General features: G+C 31.8%; 1 protein-coding gene across 1 annotated transcript; it reads left to right on the top strand.

Annotated features, from left to right (window-relative positions):
- The first annotated feature begins 1663 nt into the window (after nt 1–1663).
- LOC139099957 (cytochrome P450 307a1-like) lies at nt 1664–4621 on the top strand. Its single transcript, XM_070652508.1, has 5 exons — nt 1664–2242; nt 2340–2640; nt 2716–2947; nt 3084–3354; nt 3462–4621. Exons 1-5 carry the CDS (start codon nt 1771–1773, stop codon nt 3791–3793), a joined length of 1608 nt encoding a protein of 535 aa, XP_070508609.1. The 5' UTR covers nt 1664–1770; the 3' UTR covers nt 3794–4621.
- The last annotated feature ends 12783 nt before the right edge of the window (nt 4622–17404 follow it).

Here is a 17404-nt window from a genome sequence, read left to right as displayed (position 1 = left end):
TTGATGACCGAAAAACTGATGATTTATTGGAAATGAATTTTAATTATTCATGATTTATTAGATTTTAATTAGCATAAATTCTTGATAGTGACACGAATAAAAATAAATAGTTTTGCATAATTTTTGAACTCATTATTGTAATAAATATTAAAATTTTTGGTTTAATTTTATTAGGTCACGAACTTCGACTAATATAATGTTTGAAGGGCCTAGCCTTATGAACTGGTGGCAGTGTGATGTATAATCTATTGTAATGCACCCTTTAGATCTACAGTTTATAGTGAGATCCAAACCACTTGAAAGCTTTGCACATAACGAAGATATGTGTACGTAATAAGGCCAAATTTGCCAAACAATATAACTGGTTACAATTTGTAAATACAATGCGCAAGATTTCGTAAATAAAATCATCAAGATACTAGCTTGAGTGACACAAATGACCGTTTGACGTCGATATGGCTGGAAAAAATAGACCGCGTCCATTTGATAGGAGCATTTTTCATTTGTTTCGCTCGGCTAGGACATACAATAGAGATATTTGGTGCATAATATGTTCTAAGAACCTCAAAATTGCACCTTACACCCAAAACTAGCTTCTTAATTAGAACGATGAAATTGAAAAATTCTCCGAAATTTCAACATGACCTAGAATTAAACCCAGGACCTTTGGCACGTAAAACCAACCTTCTACAGCTAAACCCACTGATACCGTATCACCAAAAACTAGTCAGCATTAAGACAAAACCAAAATCACAAGAAATGAACACAATTTATGTAAAATAATTCAGGATAATAAGCGATCGTTTAAAAAAATAAAGCAAGTAAGTTATGCGTATCCAAGTGCACAAATTCTGACTTTTTTTGCACATTTTCTCACTTTTTACTTATTTATTTACATCTTAAGTTCTCTTGACTAACAATTTCAAACAGCAAAATGAATAAAATATGAGAAGAACTTTCTAAACTTGATAAATTGATTCGATATGCATTAAACAACCTCAATAATTCCTCCTAACAGATGAGAAAAAGAAGAAGAAGAAAAAAAAGCATTTTAAGTTCAAAAGAATAAAATTAATTTTTTTTTCTTTTTTCTCTCCTTGTGTATCATCTGTAAACCTAAATACAGAACAAAAGGAATAAACAAAAAAAGCAAGAAAAACAAACCAGCAATTTGTGTCAGTCTTAATTAAAATTCAATTTTTCATCTTCAGTAGAAAGGCGACAGAAGAATTTCATATTGAAAATAATGGAACTGAAGTGAATTTTAAATTTAAAATTCTATTTTTATTTACATGTATTCCTCGCTATCCCGTTTGATTAACTAAACAACTGTTTCTACTTTCATCTTACACGTCTCTCCTTATTGCATGCCCCCCATATCATTTACACACAAATTTAATTCTTTTTTTTTGTTTCGAATACAACACAGAAAAGTATAAAAGGAAAGAAGAAGTGTCGATCGGATAAGGCATAGCGGCTGTGTACTTGATTATACAGTAAATTATTATAATCTTATTCATCAGCTTTATATAAAATGATCTGTGTATAAAAGACAGTTCTGTTCAACGAAAAGTCAGATTATCTTCAGCTTTATATCGAACAACAAGTCGGTAAAAGTTCTTTAGTGCCTTACAAAAAAATATAAAATAAAATAGAAAACCTTAAAAAACAGAAGAAATCTTAAAGTGAAAAGAAATAAAAGAAAATATTAAGTGACAAAAAAATTCAATTTTTAGTGCCGAAAAATCAGTAAAAAAAATCATTAAAAAAATGTATAATTCAATGTTTTTATTGTTCAGTTCCAACACAATTTATATAATGTTGACATGCATCATCTTAACAATCGTTTTAATTGCCAATGATTTAAATGTTAAGCAATTGAAAAAGAAATTATCACTAAAAAGTCAATTGCAATCGAAATTGAGTCAATTGAATATATTCCGTAGCAACAACGGAACCAATGAGAATAATAATAATGAAAGGCAAGCGCCAGGACCAAAACGTAAATTAATTATTGGAAATCTTGATGTACTTGATGGATATGATATACCATATCAAGCATTCAGTGACTTAGCTGAGAAATATGGAAATGTGATAAAATTACAAATGGGAAATGTACCCAGTTTAGTGATAAATGGTGTGGAAAATATTAAGGAAGTTCTGATTTATAAGGGCCACCAATTTGATTCACGTCCCAATTTCAAGCGCTTCCAGATGTTATTCGATGGAAATAAGGAGAATTGTAAGTTATAATAATTCATATTTTTTTTTGTTCCTTACTACCATTACCGTTCCTGTTGCAATTTGTTTATTAAATTAAAAAAATTTAATCTCCTTAGCATTGGCATTCTGTGACTGGTCGGATATGCAAAAAGTAAGACGTGACATGCTATCAACACACACATTCCCACGAAAATTCTCCATGAGCTTCAATCGTCTTAATGATATTACAATTGAAAATTATCATCAACTTTCATCTGAAATCCGTCACGATATTGCAAATGAAAAGAGCACATCTATTAAGCCAATTGTTATGGAGGCATGTGGAAACATTTTCACTGAATATTTTACAACACGCAATTTTGACCGCAATGATAAAAACTTTCAAACATTGATCAGGAATTTCGATAAGATCTTCTGGTATGTCCAAAAAAGAGATTCTTTAAATTTTAGTTCCAATTTTAATTAATTTAATAATTATTTATTTAAAAATAGGGAAGTAAATCAAGGATCTGCCGCCGACTTCCTTCCATTCTTATTACCATTCCAATACAAAAATATGAGGAAAATGGAACAATGGTCACATGAAATTCGTCAATTTATATTAAACAACATCATAACAGATCGATACTCAACATGGAATATTGGCAATGAGCCAAATGATTATATTGAGTCGCTTATTGATCACGTGAAGCAGAAACTTGAACCACGCATGGAATGGGAAACGGTAAGTCATCTTTTCGTCTGGTCTTGAAAATTTTTGGAATTCCCAACCCACTTTTTTGAGGAATTCATCATTATTGACGGGACCTTTGTTCTTGTAAAAACAAATAAAATAATTTTTCCAATATTTTACTTCACAGGCATTATTCGCATTAGAAGACATTATTGGCGGACACTCAGCAGTAGCAAATTTCGTATGCAAAACTCTCGCATTTATCGCAAAAGATAAGGAAATCCAGAAGAATATACAATCGGAAGTAGATAATTTGTTGAATGAGCGTAGTGAAAAGTCAGTTTTGATAGGAGATCGCAATAAATTAATTTACACAGAGGCTACTATAATGGAATCATTGAGAATCATCACATCGCCGATAGTACCTCACGTTGCGTCACAAGACAGTTCCATTGATGGTGAGTTTGATTTATTGCGAAATGCTTTTAATGGATTTTTAATGTGAACATTTTTTCTTTACTTTTTCCTTTCTTTTTTCTCTCATGTCCGTAATATGATGCTGCAGGTTATACAGTTAAAGCCGGTACATTAATTTTCCTCAACAATTACGATTTAAATATGTCAGAGACGCTATGGGAAGCCCCGAAAAAATTCGAACCAAAACGATTCCTTTCGAATGGTCGACTTATTAAGCCAGATCATTTTATACCATTCGGTGTTGGTAGACGATCATGTATGGGATACAAATTGGTACAAGTTGTTGCCTTCGCCATAGTTAGTAATTTATTGAAGGAATTCGACATTAGTACTGTTAATGGTGAGGATATTAAAGTCACACTTGGATCACTTGCTCTACCAGAAAATCCATATCAACTTGTATTCACACCAAGACATTAAGTACATAGTCTCATCATATACTGAATGTACTCTTAATTTAGATAAAGAAAAAAAAATTGAGTTGAAATCAATAGATTGGATACTCTACTAGACAAATAAGTAATCTAAATGAAGTGTTGGTAGTAGCACAAAAAAGAAGGATGAAACTGAAAGATTAATGGACTATTAGTAGATATACACTAGAAACATCCTCATTGCCTTTAAGAAAATTGAAATTAATTGAATGTTCATCAGAATCAACGGAAGATATGTGTCGATTTTGGCTGCTTTTGCTTGCTTGTAGAATGAATGAAAGAAGCAAATATATTGAAAGGAAATTTATTGTTGCTTTCGACAAACAATAAGATGCTTCTTTTCCCTAAAACTTTTTTTTTTCTTTCCTCCTCATTTTCAATCAATAGACGATAAGGATGAAGAAGGTTATTTATGGTATTAATCGAGAAAATAATGGAGAAACTTTTGGTATTCATTATAATTAAATAGATGCGATGTCTATCTGTGGTTGGGATGTTCAATCAAACTTATTGATTTTTTTAAGGAGATTTTCTTGTTAAATTGAGAGGTTTATTGAATTTTCAATGGCTAGACAGTAGCATGTTGAACAAAGTTGATAGATTTATGAGACTTTATCAGGGGTAAACCTCACCTGTTTCTCAAAAGTTTCAATAAAATAGGAGAAATTGTCTGTTGAGGACTCAATAGTATGAGGAGTTGAAAAGTGAATTTTCCTACAAATTCAAAGAATTTCCATAAATTTCCATCAAAGCCAACAAGCTTCAATATTACAAGTGAGTTTATCGATTCAAATTTTCAAATTCTGGCACTTGATTGGTGTAATTCTAGCATAATTAGTGATTTAAACTGAATCCCTTACAAAGTTAGAGTTGTGCCGTCTTGGGAGCTACTTTTTACTTTCTATTGCGATCCATGACCTCCCATAGATGCAACCTGAAGCTAGCTCTATCGTTGGCTTCCACTGGCCAATTTTCAATGCCTAATGCAACAATAGCTTCCTTCTAAAAGCTTTCTGGAGCCTGAAATATGAATTTTGATTAAATTCCCAATTTGTGCTATTGGGAAAAATTCAAATTCCAAAGCCACAAGCTCCAGCCTCTCAACATACATCCTCCCATAGATAATCCTCTACCATATCAATAATTCTCAATTTTAATCTCTTTTAATTACATCTAAATTGTACCAATTTTTTCCTAAAAATTCATGATAAACATTCAATCGAATTTTAAATGACAAGATTGCTTCCACAAACTATTTCTATGCTACATATAATCAAGAAAAAAGCTACTACCCAGAAACTAAATATCTAACAATTCCATACTAGACAAATTTATATTTTCCTATAAAGATATCGTATATTTTTATTATATAAAACAAGATATCTGGTATGTGGAAGCATAAAAATGAAACTATTTGTTAATTGAAGCATGAAAATTCATGACAATGAAGCATAAAACTTCAATATATACATACATTTATATCCGCATACATAAATTGCATCATTCTAAAAAAAAGATGTATTGACTGATAATTTAATCTCGTTTTATATTCATACGTATATAAATATAAAGTTTTTTTATGAAAAAAAAATACATATATCCTCAGACAGAATGAAAAAAAAGAGCTTTTATTAATTGAAAAAAGCTGAGTGAATGGGAAAAGAGGGAATTTTTTTTAATGTCAATAAGAGCATTAATTCTGTCATATATTTTTTTTTTATTATTATTACGTTTTTAACTATTGTTTGTTTATTTAGTGCCAAAGACCATTCCATGGTTAATAATTAATTTTATAAGTTTAAGTGCTACATACCCCCATCAATGTGTTATAAATAATAATATTAATTTCCATATTACACACCTACATTTTATGCATACATCTTTTATTCCTTTATTTGCTTCATAAACTTTATTATTATTATTATTATTATTATTATTATATCCTATATCTCATTGTAAAGTATATTATTACTATTATATCACGCAAAAAGTATAATAAAATAAAAATTTTCCAATTGTTCAAAAAACCGAAATTAAAAATTGCCTCTTTTTTATAATTAATTGTATATCATTTTAATGTTTAACACATGCAAGGTGGTAAGCATATGAACATGCTACATTGAAATTGTTCTCATTTTGACTGATTGACAATCGAATGCATTTTTCAATAGACAACACAATCTAATTTCTCTGACTGGTTTGTTCTTGGATTATTGTTCATCTATTGATGCTTAAAAGTCTATCTAAAGCAATAATCATTAGCTTATTTGCCGCGGTATACTCGTTTGTCTTGTGAAATCTCAGAATTACCGCGAAATTTACTTTTGGGTTTAAGTTTTTCGTGCTACAAAATAGGTTGTCTACCAATGGTCTAAAAGGAAACAAGATCAACTTGTAGAAGACGTTAATTATGATTATACAACATGAAAACCGCGAATTCAACAAAATCAGATTAAAAAGCACTTCGTGTCTTCTCAATCTGAAGGATCATTTATTACGTAACGTAAAAAATTGACATTTAGACTCCTCTCCCTTTCACCTCCTCATCTTCCACCGTAACATAATATCCTTGAAATTAATTTATTATTAACCTACTTCTCCTCTAAGAGCGTTACGTAACAAGTAAATAGCTACATATCAATTTAGTAATAATGTCGAATTACATCAGCTCTTCCAGGATGCTAATATCAATACAAATGGGCTGATTAAGTATACAGACGCTCACAAGCTGCTCCAAGACATAGAGTAACAGCTTCAGATTTTGTAGACGGAAGGAGAAGATGAAACAGACTGAAAAGTCTTGAATTAGATGCTTAGAAAAACACTAAAGAATGCCATAATTAAAATCGCAAACATGTTTACTTGCAAGACCTGCAAAACTACAGTTATTCGGTAAACTATAAAAAATTCGGTAAAGTCCCTAATATCTCGACTTAGAAAAGAGTTTCAAAGGATACCCCATCTTCATCACCGCACTATAGGCAAAGAAAATTCTAGTTAATAATTCACTATGAAAGCATAAATGCGTCAAAAACATTTCCTTATTAATATTTTCAATTCCTTCAATAGAAGCAGTTGAAAAGAAGATAAAAATCAAATAAAGAAATCTTGAGATGAAAACTATCTTTCATAACTCAGTATGCATCCTCAAAGGAATTAAATTTTGTTTTTAAAATTGAAAAAATAAATAAAGTTAGTTTTAAGTAGAAAATGTATTGGAAATAGTTTGAATTAAAGCGCATTTGGTGAAATTTTTAAGGATATTTTGAATTATTTTAGAATATAGCAGGGACATGGCCAGAAGCAGTTCTCGAATTCGACTTGAGTTTTGCATGGAGTTAAGTTGATTTGTATCCACTTTTCAATACAAAATCCGAGTCGATTTTGAGCTCTTTTCAGAAATAATGTTATAAAGCTATATGGTAATGCACTTTGGATTGATTGCTATTGATAGAGTCAGCTATAGACGCAAATTAGGCGGGATCATGGATCACAATTAATCTGTACGGTCAGCAACCTAAGTATATCTCGGAAAACCCTAGCAAATTGAAGAATTTGGTCCTAAAAAGAGATTGAGTCTTAGAAACATGATCACCATCACATCCTTAATACTCCACCTGGAACACAGGACAGTAAGATGATCTGTAAGAAGTGAAACCCCAAAATTTGTGATTACAAAACAGTCTTCAATTTTTTCTTAAATTTTGAATTCTCTTCAAAATAGGAAATAACTCCACATTCACTTGAATATATGACTAACTAAGAGTCAGCCGGTTATCGAGCATTAAACATCCAATAACAAGGAAAATCTTTGCCATCACATATTTATAAAAACAAGCTAAAAACAACATTTGCATGCACATTTATCAAATATTAAAATTCATAAACGTGAAAATAAATTGTATATATAAGCCAAACACATGAAGCGAACAGAAAAAAAAATTAATAAAAAATTATTCATCCTGATATATTCACTACATATGTATCTTCATGTATGTGCAAGTCATGTGCATTGTAGTGCACAAATACAACATATTCATAATAAAACCACTCGCTTTGTTTTTTTTTATCGCGGATTTTCTGTATAAAGTTATAAGAGCAATTGTTTGTTCATTGTCTATACTGTCTGGATTTCAAACAAATAACAATTTTGACTGGGAAATTTCTAGATGAGTGATTGATGTATTCATATCCACACCAATTGAAAATTGTTATATTTAATGCTGCTTTCAAGCGCTAGTTTTAGCAGTTTTGAAGGTAGATGATGAAATTAATGTCTATGATTTGTCCATAGATGTGCTTCCTGAAATTCTTTTCAAAATTGCTGGCTTCCATCTGCCAATTACCGAACCAAACGCCATTTTATCTCTATTAACGGCTTCTTTTCACGATTTCGTGAGCCTTCTACGCGTTCTTATGTCATCAACAAAATTTGACTTAAAGACCTTATTCAACGGAGCTTCCTCAGGCCTATTAACATGTCCTGCCAAAGAAGTCTGTTTACCTTAATTATTCACACTATTTAAGCTTCCATGAATAACTGAAATACATATTTAAATTTCGGAAGTATCTAGACATCCGAAAGATCACTGATGATGGGATTCGAACCCGGCAGCTCAAATTCAACACCAAGTTACGTGACCCGCACTTTTCTAAGTGAGCTATCAAGGCACATTTGGTTCTTCGACTCCCAATTCTTAATATATAACTCTGGCTATTTACAGAATGCTATCACACATTATCCACTAATGCGCTTCATTTAAATTTCACAAAACTATTCCCAACTCTTCCTCGTTCTCTTGATGAAAACCTTTTTGTGCTCTCATTCAGTCATTTGTTTCAAAGTTTTGTACATTTTTCTATATATTTTAGCCGTATTTTTTTCCTTTTATTTTATAGTGAAAAAATCAAAATGAATACTCTTGAGGTTGTATTGACATTGTTCAAAAAAATTTGACTACTATTGTATTTACCTTTCCTTGTTCCATTCAAATTGCAGTAAAAAATTGAGTTTTTTTATTGAATAAATTTCATTTAATGTTTTAGTGAGCTTCCTCTATCCATAAAGTATGAGCAGTAGAGATTCCTCTGAATCATAAATTTCCAATTTCAGGATATCCAAATAATTGTCATATCAATAAATATAAAGCTTCGAGGGACTCTCATCCAAATCTACTTTAAATGTTACGTAAACATAATGTTAACATAAAGCATTTGATGCTCAATTAATTGCATAAATGTACACTTATTACGATATCTCATTAAAAGGATAATTACTATGACAGAATAGCTGCAAAACAGCTATAGGAAGCTCCTCATAATTACAGTCAATTAATTCTATTTAATTACAATCTGATTATGACGAATTTTTTTGGAGTTTTTTATTTGGACCGGAGCTAGTTTTGGGTCATTTTGTCAGTTTAACGGAAAGTCCATCACTTCAGTGGTGAGCGTCTGACCTGATGTCTGTCTCACGACACAAAATCCCTTTGCTAAGCAGATTATGAGATCCAGATCTGCGCCCTAACCAATAATTGTTTAACGAATGAGAGGATGCAACAGACTTCTGCACTCAGTAGATCATCATCCACAGTTGGAAGTGGGAATCAGAGCCCTCTTATGGCATTTCTGACTATAGTCTACAATGAAATGCTGATAGCCGAGTTTCCTTTCCTTATGATTCGAAAAAGGACAGTTGAAAAATGTCTCATGACGAGTCTCGAACCTGTGATCGCAAGATCGGTGTTACAACACTTTGGTTTATCGAAATACTAAGCCATTCCGCCACTGAGCCTCTTCGACTCACAACTAAAAGCTGGCAATATATTTATTAAAACACCTATGCTTATCGTTGAGTACCTGAACATTCTGAACATATTGCACATCCTGAACATCCTGAACATTATATAGAAATGCACCATAATACAACTCAAATCAGAACTTTTTCCAACTATTTTAATTTGGTTTAATTTTATTAATCACTACATCACCTAAGGCTTCAAAATGTTCAATCTCTCTTTTTCCAATTTTTTATGTAACATTCGAAAATGAAATTTTTTTAAAAATGTCCCAATTGCAATAATTATCAATGCGGTATAATGTCCACAATTTTCATCCTTGAGCACCATTTACATGCTAATGATTTCATGCAACACTTAAAAAATAAATGAAAAGCATTAATGAATTATGCAGCCACAATTTTATCTACTGCATTAGAGAGATGTGTAGGTATGGACATATGGCATCGAAAGTAAATTTTTTCCCACACTGTGTTGAGGTCAACGAAAAGCTTATTGCCGCTATTGTTATAGATTTTATCATAAACATTGGAAATTATGTCTTCCTGTACTGTAGGCGAACTGTATTGTTCATTATTGCTATTATCGCACCTTTCTTCCTATTTAATATAATGTATACAGCATGAACATTTTATTTGAATTGTCTGATGAGACTCAATCAAAATTAAATTTTTATGCTGCTCACTCCACACAAAAATTTTTGTTTCCTATAATTTTCATTATAGCTCCTTTTTATTTCTCGCTGCAAAAGCAATAAAGATTGATTCTCACTAATAAAACACTCTATTAAATCGAGAAGCGGGTACGAGCGCAACATAAAATATGTCAGAGACAGATCAAGGGAAATCGAGATTGAATTGAATTGATAATATTCAAAAATATAAGGGTTGAATAATTTCAAAATGCTAAACAGGAGGCGAGTTCCTTTTATTGCTCAACTTTTTCCGCTTGATTTTTTGAATGTGAAATAATTTTCAAGTCAATTGAATTAATGAAGTATGAATTTCATTTATTTTTTTTTATTTTGAATAACGGAAATAAAATTTCTACGCATTTAATATTGAAGTGTATAGGAACACTCAAATGAGAATTTTATTTCACATTGAGAGATTCTCTTTTTGATGTTTAATAAAAAATATAAAATAAATAAATTGAGCCTGTTCAATTGAAATTTTGGCTGTAATCAAATATCTCTGTATATAACTCAAAAATTAAATTTCATGAGAATTTAAAAGCTTTTGTGTATAGATAAGTTGGTATTCTTAGGTATATATAATGATTGAAGTTCCTTGCCTTCACTAAAAACTACTACTCTACTATCCACTTCATTCTTTAGACTTACATTTTATAGCGGCATCCGAACCACTCGTAAGTCTTGCATACAAGGACGTCATAAGACCTGATGATCTCTATTGTATAGAGTTGCTATTGGTGTGCGCAAGGACATCTAAAAAATGATCCAGATACTAAGGAATGTACCCAATTATAGAGTCAGATGGAAATCCGTTTGTTGTAATTTATGCTCCACATAGGAACATGGTTGCAGTAAGTAAGCAAACTCAGCAATAGCTAGAAGACCGAAATGGAAAGCCTTAAAGATCAGACATGAACTAGTATTAAACCCAGGACTTTTAGCAATTCGGGCCAACCCTCTACCAATTAGGCCACTGATGCAATTTTACAGCAATTAAGTTAAGTATTTTAAGCTTTATTCAATGCTGCTCTGTGAAATTTAACACCACATGTATCACTGTGCTTGTACATATTTCTAGTATGCCGGAAATAAACATATGTACCACAATTGATGCAAATTTTGTTTTTTTTTCACTGTTAGAATATCCGTTATAAAATGTCTCATTTGTATCATTTATTTGCGTTTAGTTGTGAAATGGTATTTTTTTTCATGCCACTCACTCAGAGCACAACGGATTTAACTAAAAATAATTCAAATCCGACTAATGACTGTGACTTGTATTGTTCAAATCCCGAACAATACGACAAAGTTTAGTTTTGCTGGAAAAACTGGGTCAAAAACAGAAATTCTACCATCAGAACCCGAGCGGCACTAATGAAGAATGCTACACTAGTCTCCTTTATTAATATCAAATTTAAGCAGCATCCCTATCGAGTCCATATGGCTCCGTTTGGCTGCCATTTGGAGTTAATGAAGGAGCAGAACCTTAAAAAAATTCGTGATGGAGCCTCGTTTGTCAAGCCTTCATTATTGTCAATCATGGATCACTCTCACGTTTTGATGTTAGTGACGTAGCGACGTCCTAGCGACTACATTGTGCTGCTCGGGCATAACTTTTAGACGAATTCTTATGTTTCACAAAACTTCAAAAATCGTGTTCAAATGCTAACAAAACTAATACACAAAACCACTTCAACACGAACTATTCAAGTAATGAAACTACTGAACTATTTGCACACAAAAAAAGTTTTCACTGTGAAATTATTTAGTTCCTGAATATTCCTAAAAATAGAATCATTCCATATTCCAATAAAATTCAAAATAAAAAAAAATTAAATGAACCTTTTGGGACACTCAAAAATTAATATGAAAAAGTTTTCAATTGAAAAATGGACGCTTTTAAATATCAAAGAACGCAATACGACAAAGAGATAAAATGGAAAAGTTAGAAAAAAAGGGTTAATTAAATTCTCGCAGCAAAATTAATATAATTATGAAAAAGTTTCAAAATGGTCCACTATATTTCATTTTCTATTTTTGATATTCACTTTTTCATTTAATTTTACGGGAAAATTAAATTGGTATGCACCAGGGAGGTATTCAGGAGGGGTCAAACCTCTTATAACTTTTAATTTTGAGCCAAAAATCCACAACAAATCTCATTTTCTGCGTTCGATACAAAAAATGTCAACACCTCCACTTCTCTCTAAAACAGTGGTGGGCAACCTATGTGTCGCGACATAACTCCAAAGTAGAAAGTATTGCACATGGAATAGGGAATTAGAAAAATATAGAGCTAGTTTTTATTGCTGTGTGAACAACGATACAAAAGTGCTGAAAATTAGAAGTTATACTGGCAGAAGTTATTAAAAGACAAATCCAGCTTCCGACGAATTCTTAATGCGGCAATGGGCCACCGTGTGCCTTCGCCAAGGAAGTAATGTAAGTAAGAGCTAGTTTTAAGCGACATCTATGGAAGGCCATGGATCACAAATTGATCAGTACAACCAGCGAAGTAAGTAAGTAAGTAAATAATACCTCAAAAAGAGTACCGCGTAAAATAAATAGTTGCCCATAACTGCCCTAAAAGACATTCTAGCTACGCTCCTGTATACTACCTCTATATTCATATTGAAAATGAAATTGAGTTGAATTTATATGAAAATTAATTAATATTGTCAAAAATCAAATTATCCTGGAAATTATTGACTTAAATGCATCAATTGTGTAGCCTTAAAGCAACTTTTTATTGAATTTTAATGAAACCATTCTTAGAGATTGAATTTGTTTAATTAATTTTAAATCATTTCTAGAAGATTTATCTCTTTTATGATTAATTTTAAAACGCAATTTTAAAGTGCTCACCAATGACTTACTTCGCTGGCAATGCAGATCAATTGTGGTCGATGACCTCCCATAGATATCGCGAATGCCACCCATCAAAAATTATGTTTTTCAGCCTCCTTCTTTTTTTCGGTTATATTCCAAATAATATTATTTATTTACCTCAGTGGTGGACAACCTTAAATTTCTCACGGCACTCCTTAGTGGCTAGCCTCAACTAAAATCCCACACAGCACAGGGTCCATGGCGTTTCCATAAATTTTAGGCGGCACACTGGTTGCTGCACAGTACTTGGAACAGAAGTTCCAAAACCTACTTGACGCAGAACAGTGATGGAAGACAAACTAGGTGACAGAGCCAGCCACAGATTCAGATGGATAGCCTTTTGTAGGACCTTAGCTCCACATTGGAACATTGTTGCAGTAAGAAAGTAATTAAATAAGTAAGTAAGTAAGTAAGTAACTAATTAACCGCGACAAAAAGGTTGCCCATCACTGACCACTGTCTTAGCATTAAAAATCCTATTCTGTAAAAGTTGAACATCATTTCTGAATGACCCTTAAGCTATAAAATATTTATATTTCATTTAAACATAGAAAAATAATTTTTCAGAATAAAATAATGAATATTTTGCTAGAAAGCACATCCAACAAGGACTAAATAAGAGTGAAAAAAAGAAATTCATAAAGAAATAATTTTTATTAAATTTCATCATTCTTTGACTTGTTTGTATGCTGATTATAATTTCATTTTATGTGTAATAAAATCTAAAGCATAAATATTTTATAGCATTCCTTGTTTTTTCCTATTTTTTTGAACAATGCTTTACAGTAATTTATTATTTTGAGATGAAATTTAACTTCCCCCCATGATGGAACCCGCCATCATCAATGTTGTACATTTCATAACATCATAATTCATAATCAAAATCACTTTTCATTCTGAATCTACTTCTTAAATTTCTTCATTTTTATTTATTATCTTAAGTACCAAATAAAATAAAATGAAATGAACAACGACGGTCGTTTTCATATTTTTTGAAAACATTTGTGGGTGAAAAATAGAAATAAAGAAGAATTTTGGGGTCACTCATTGATTTTTAGAGAAGGTTTTTTGTAATCATGGTAATCGCGAAAATTGGAGCTATATCAATAAAATTGAAGCTTTGTAATAAATATTGATTATGGGTGAATTAGGGAATGTTCGGTAATTACCCCTGATAGGCAAAAAGCATGGTCTTGAGAGCTTTATCATGCTATTCAGCGTTGCTCTGCTCTTAAGAACGCACTCTCTGTCTGCTAGGGTACGAAATGCATAGTGAGTCTCACAATAGTGAGTCTAATAGGAGGAATAGGGGTTTACAATTTAGTTACGGAATATAAAGCGTACAGTGAGGGGAAGATGAGTCAAAAAAGCCATTTTTAGCGGTATGTAATTTCATAACATTCCCGTTTAACTTAACCTAGTGTTGTACAAACGATAAGGCACACGTTGGTGGAAATTTTTGACTAAAACTGCACATAGCAATTGGTTCATGGCATTTTCAATCATCTTTGGCAGCACATTTTGGACTAAACTTCCTTAATCATTCAAATTATCAAGAATCTGAATCGGAACTATCGGAAAGTCGACTGATACTCAATCAATATAATTGTGCATGCTCAATTTTGTGAGATTACTAATGAGCATGCTTCTTGTGTGATCAGGAAAATCACAACCAAAATCACTACATCCAATCGAGCTTTAGAAACTGAAAGCCCCTAAACTAAAAGCTTTTGTGCTGCTCCATCATACTTGAAATATTAATATTTCATAATTATCTCATTCATCTCTGCATCTTAATTGATACAAATGATGTCGGTGTTTGCTAAAAAAGTTTATTTTTATCAATCCGGACATGAAGACGACTTTATAAAATCAATTAATCATACGAAAAAGCTTTTATGGAAAATATATTCAGCAAATATTTTTGTAGTATCTGGTGTGTAGTTTAAAAATTTAAAGGATTTCAGTAAATTCAGTAAAAAAGACGAGCAGAACAGTTGGTTTTGAGCAAAATCAAGAGAGTTTCCATTACTACCCGAGCGGCATTAAAGAAAGCTTCACAAGGAAGCTCTTAGAGCTCTTCCATTAACGCCAAACATCCTTGTTGTCCTTCATATCATCTGTGATCCATGACTACTCTCAGTTGGCGTCTAAAGCTGACTCTGTTGCTGGCTGGGCTTTACCAATTATCAAAACCAATTGTCTGCTTCACTGTCTCCATTAACAGCCTCACTCCAAGATTTCTTTGACCACCCTGGTGCTCTTCTGCCATCAGATTTGAATGTGGCTTCCATATGGCTGCCAAATAGAAAGCTCCGGAAATGAGCCATCTTCATTTGTGTCGTTTGGGCCTGAATCCAGAACCCTTCCGTACACGCTCATAACGTACACAAAATATAGACAAGAACTCAATTGTATTTAAGCTGTCATAAATTTTTTCCATACAAAATAGAGACTCCTTGACAATTTTAATCCTGTTCTCAAATGAAGTATTATTTATTTATTTATTTTTGTTTAAAAATCCATAAGTAATTTTATTTTCAAAGAAGCATTAACAATTCTCTTGGACATACGTCCTTGAAATGGCATTAAATGTTCCTTTCTCAAAAATAAAGCAACAACAACAACAATAACATTTTTATGACAACTTAACTAAATTCAAATTAATATTCTTTTGGATACTGTCATGACAAAAGGTCTATTTAGGAAATGAAAATCATATTTTAGCTTGACATTTTTTATAAAACATTGATGAATGGAAATAAAGATTTTCATGTCTTATTTATAGAATTAATTAATAGCCATTAACTCACGAAGGAGGGGTGGGGGTCAAAAATTCAGTATTTCCGTAACGGAACCAAACTAATTTATACCTAAATGAAAAGCGTTTTTAAGTTGTATTCGAAGTTCAATCTTATTTCTGTGAACACTTGTGAAGTATATAATTTCATACAAAAATTTACAAAAATCTATATTTTTGTAACTTGTAAAGTTTTAAATTAAAAAATCACCTTTTTTGTCATTTTTGTATGAAATTATATACTTCAAAAGCTGATTTTCTTAACAGATAATGAGCATGATTACTTAAATGACCATACTCATGAATATAATCAATCAATATAATTGAGCATGCACAATTTTGTTAAAGTGGCGTGGTCATGGGTCACAATCGATTGATCTGTACGGCCAGCGAAATAAGTAAGTATGCCCAATTTTGTAGCCATATTCATAAGCATGATCTTTGTCTGTTCCTGATTGCTAGCTATCGCAGTTTGAACCATCAGTTACTTCAATCTCTGTATTAAATCATCAAAGCATCATACATAAATCACAACTCAAGTGAATATTCTCTTACGTTTTAATTAAAACACCCAATTAATTCACACGTTCACATCATTTAATTGCCTTTTTATGTGGAAAATTATGAAATTTTCATGTGTGTGACATTTTGTAACATAAAAAATTTTGGTTGTTAAAAAATTATAAAAATGCTAAACCTTTATCCACATTTGCATATGTGAGAGAATTTTTCCTCACAAAAATTCTGGGTCTGCAGAAAATGACAGATGACACTAAGGTTTGCATAAATTGATTATTTTATTCAATTCCCCCAAAAAAATTAGTATAATATATTCCGTCTGTTTGCTGTTTGAATATATTTGACTTTTTTTTGGATGTTGTGTGGCTATCGTTCTTTCCATCTTTATCACTTTAAATGAAATTTTAATTGAATTGTCGGAGTGGCTGGCTGCTTGAGTTGTTTAATAATCTTTATAAAAAATACCTTAATTTTAAGGAAAGAAGACTTAATTTATTCAGTCGTCAATATTCCTGTCTGTAACCAACAAGCTTCAAATATTTCACGAGTGAAGCATGGGGCGGTTAGTCGACCTTATGTCAAGTTATGATCTTGATATTTCAAGGTAAATTACACAAAGGTCAAATTAATTAGCAGGTAGGCAATATAAATCGGTCAATTGATTCCAAATCCTACCCCGAGCCTGCCTAACTCCAAAATATTGTTGGATCTGATCCGAATCGAGCATCAGGCATACAATTTAGATCCAGAATCAAGTCTTGTGCTATAAGATTGTCTGATGCAGGGTTAGGTTTAGATCCGACACCATCCCAGAGTTACACAGGTCAAGGGCCGGAATTTGTACCAATAACTGGCTTGTTACCAAATTGGGTTGCATGATGCTTGTTCAGTTTAGAT

This window comes from Chironomus tepperi, unplaced genomic scaffold (genome assembly GCF_022539635.2).
Source record: "Chironomus tepperi strain 1889 unplaced genomic scaffold, CSIRO-AGI_Ctep_v1 contig_48, whole genome shotgun sequence".
Lineage (NCBI taxonomy): Eukaryota > Metazoa > Arthropoda > Insecta > Diptera > Chironomidae > Chironomus > Chironomus tepperi.
Note: the sequence above shows the minus strand (reverse complement) of the source record. Positions and strands in the feature narration are given on the sequence as shown.

Bases quoted from the DNA above. Each gene is read 5' to 3' on its own strand.
- LOC139099957 (XM_070652508.1), top strand. From the start codon at position 1,771: ATGTATAATTCAATGTTTTTATTGTTCAGTTCCAACACAATTTATATA. The intron at 2,243-2,339 runs GTAAGTTATAAT...TAATCTCCTTAG, and splicing joins CGATGGAAATAAGGAGAATT to CATTGGCATTCTGTGACTGG. The intron at 2,948-3,083 runs GTAAGTCATCTT...TTTACTTCACAG, and splicing joins CACGCATGGAATGGGAAACG to GCATTATTCGCATTAGAAGA.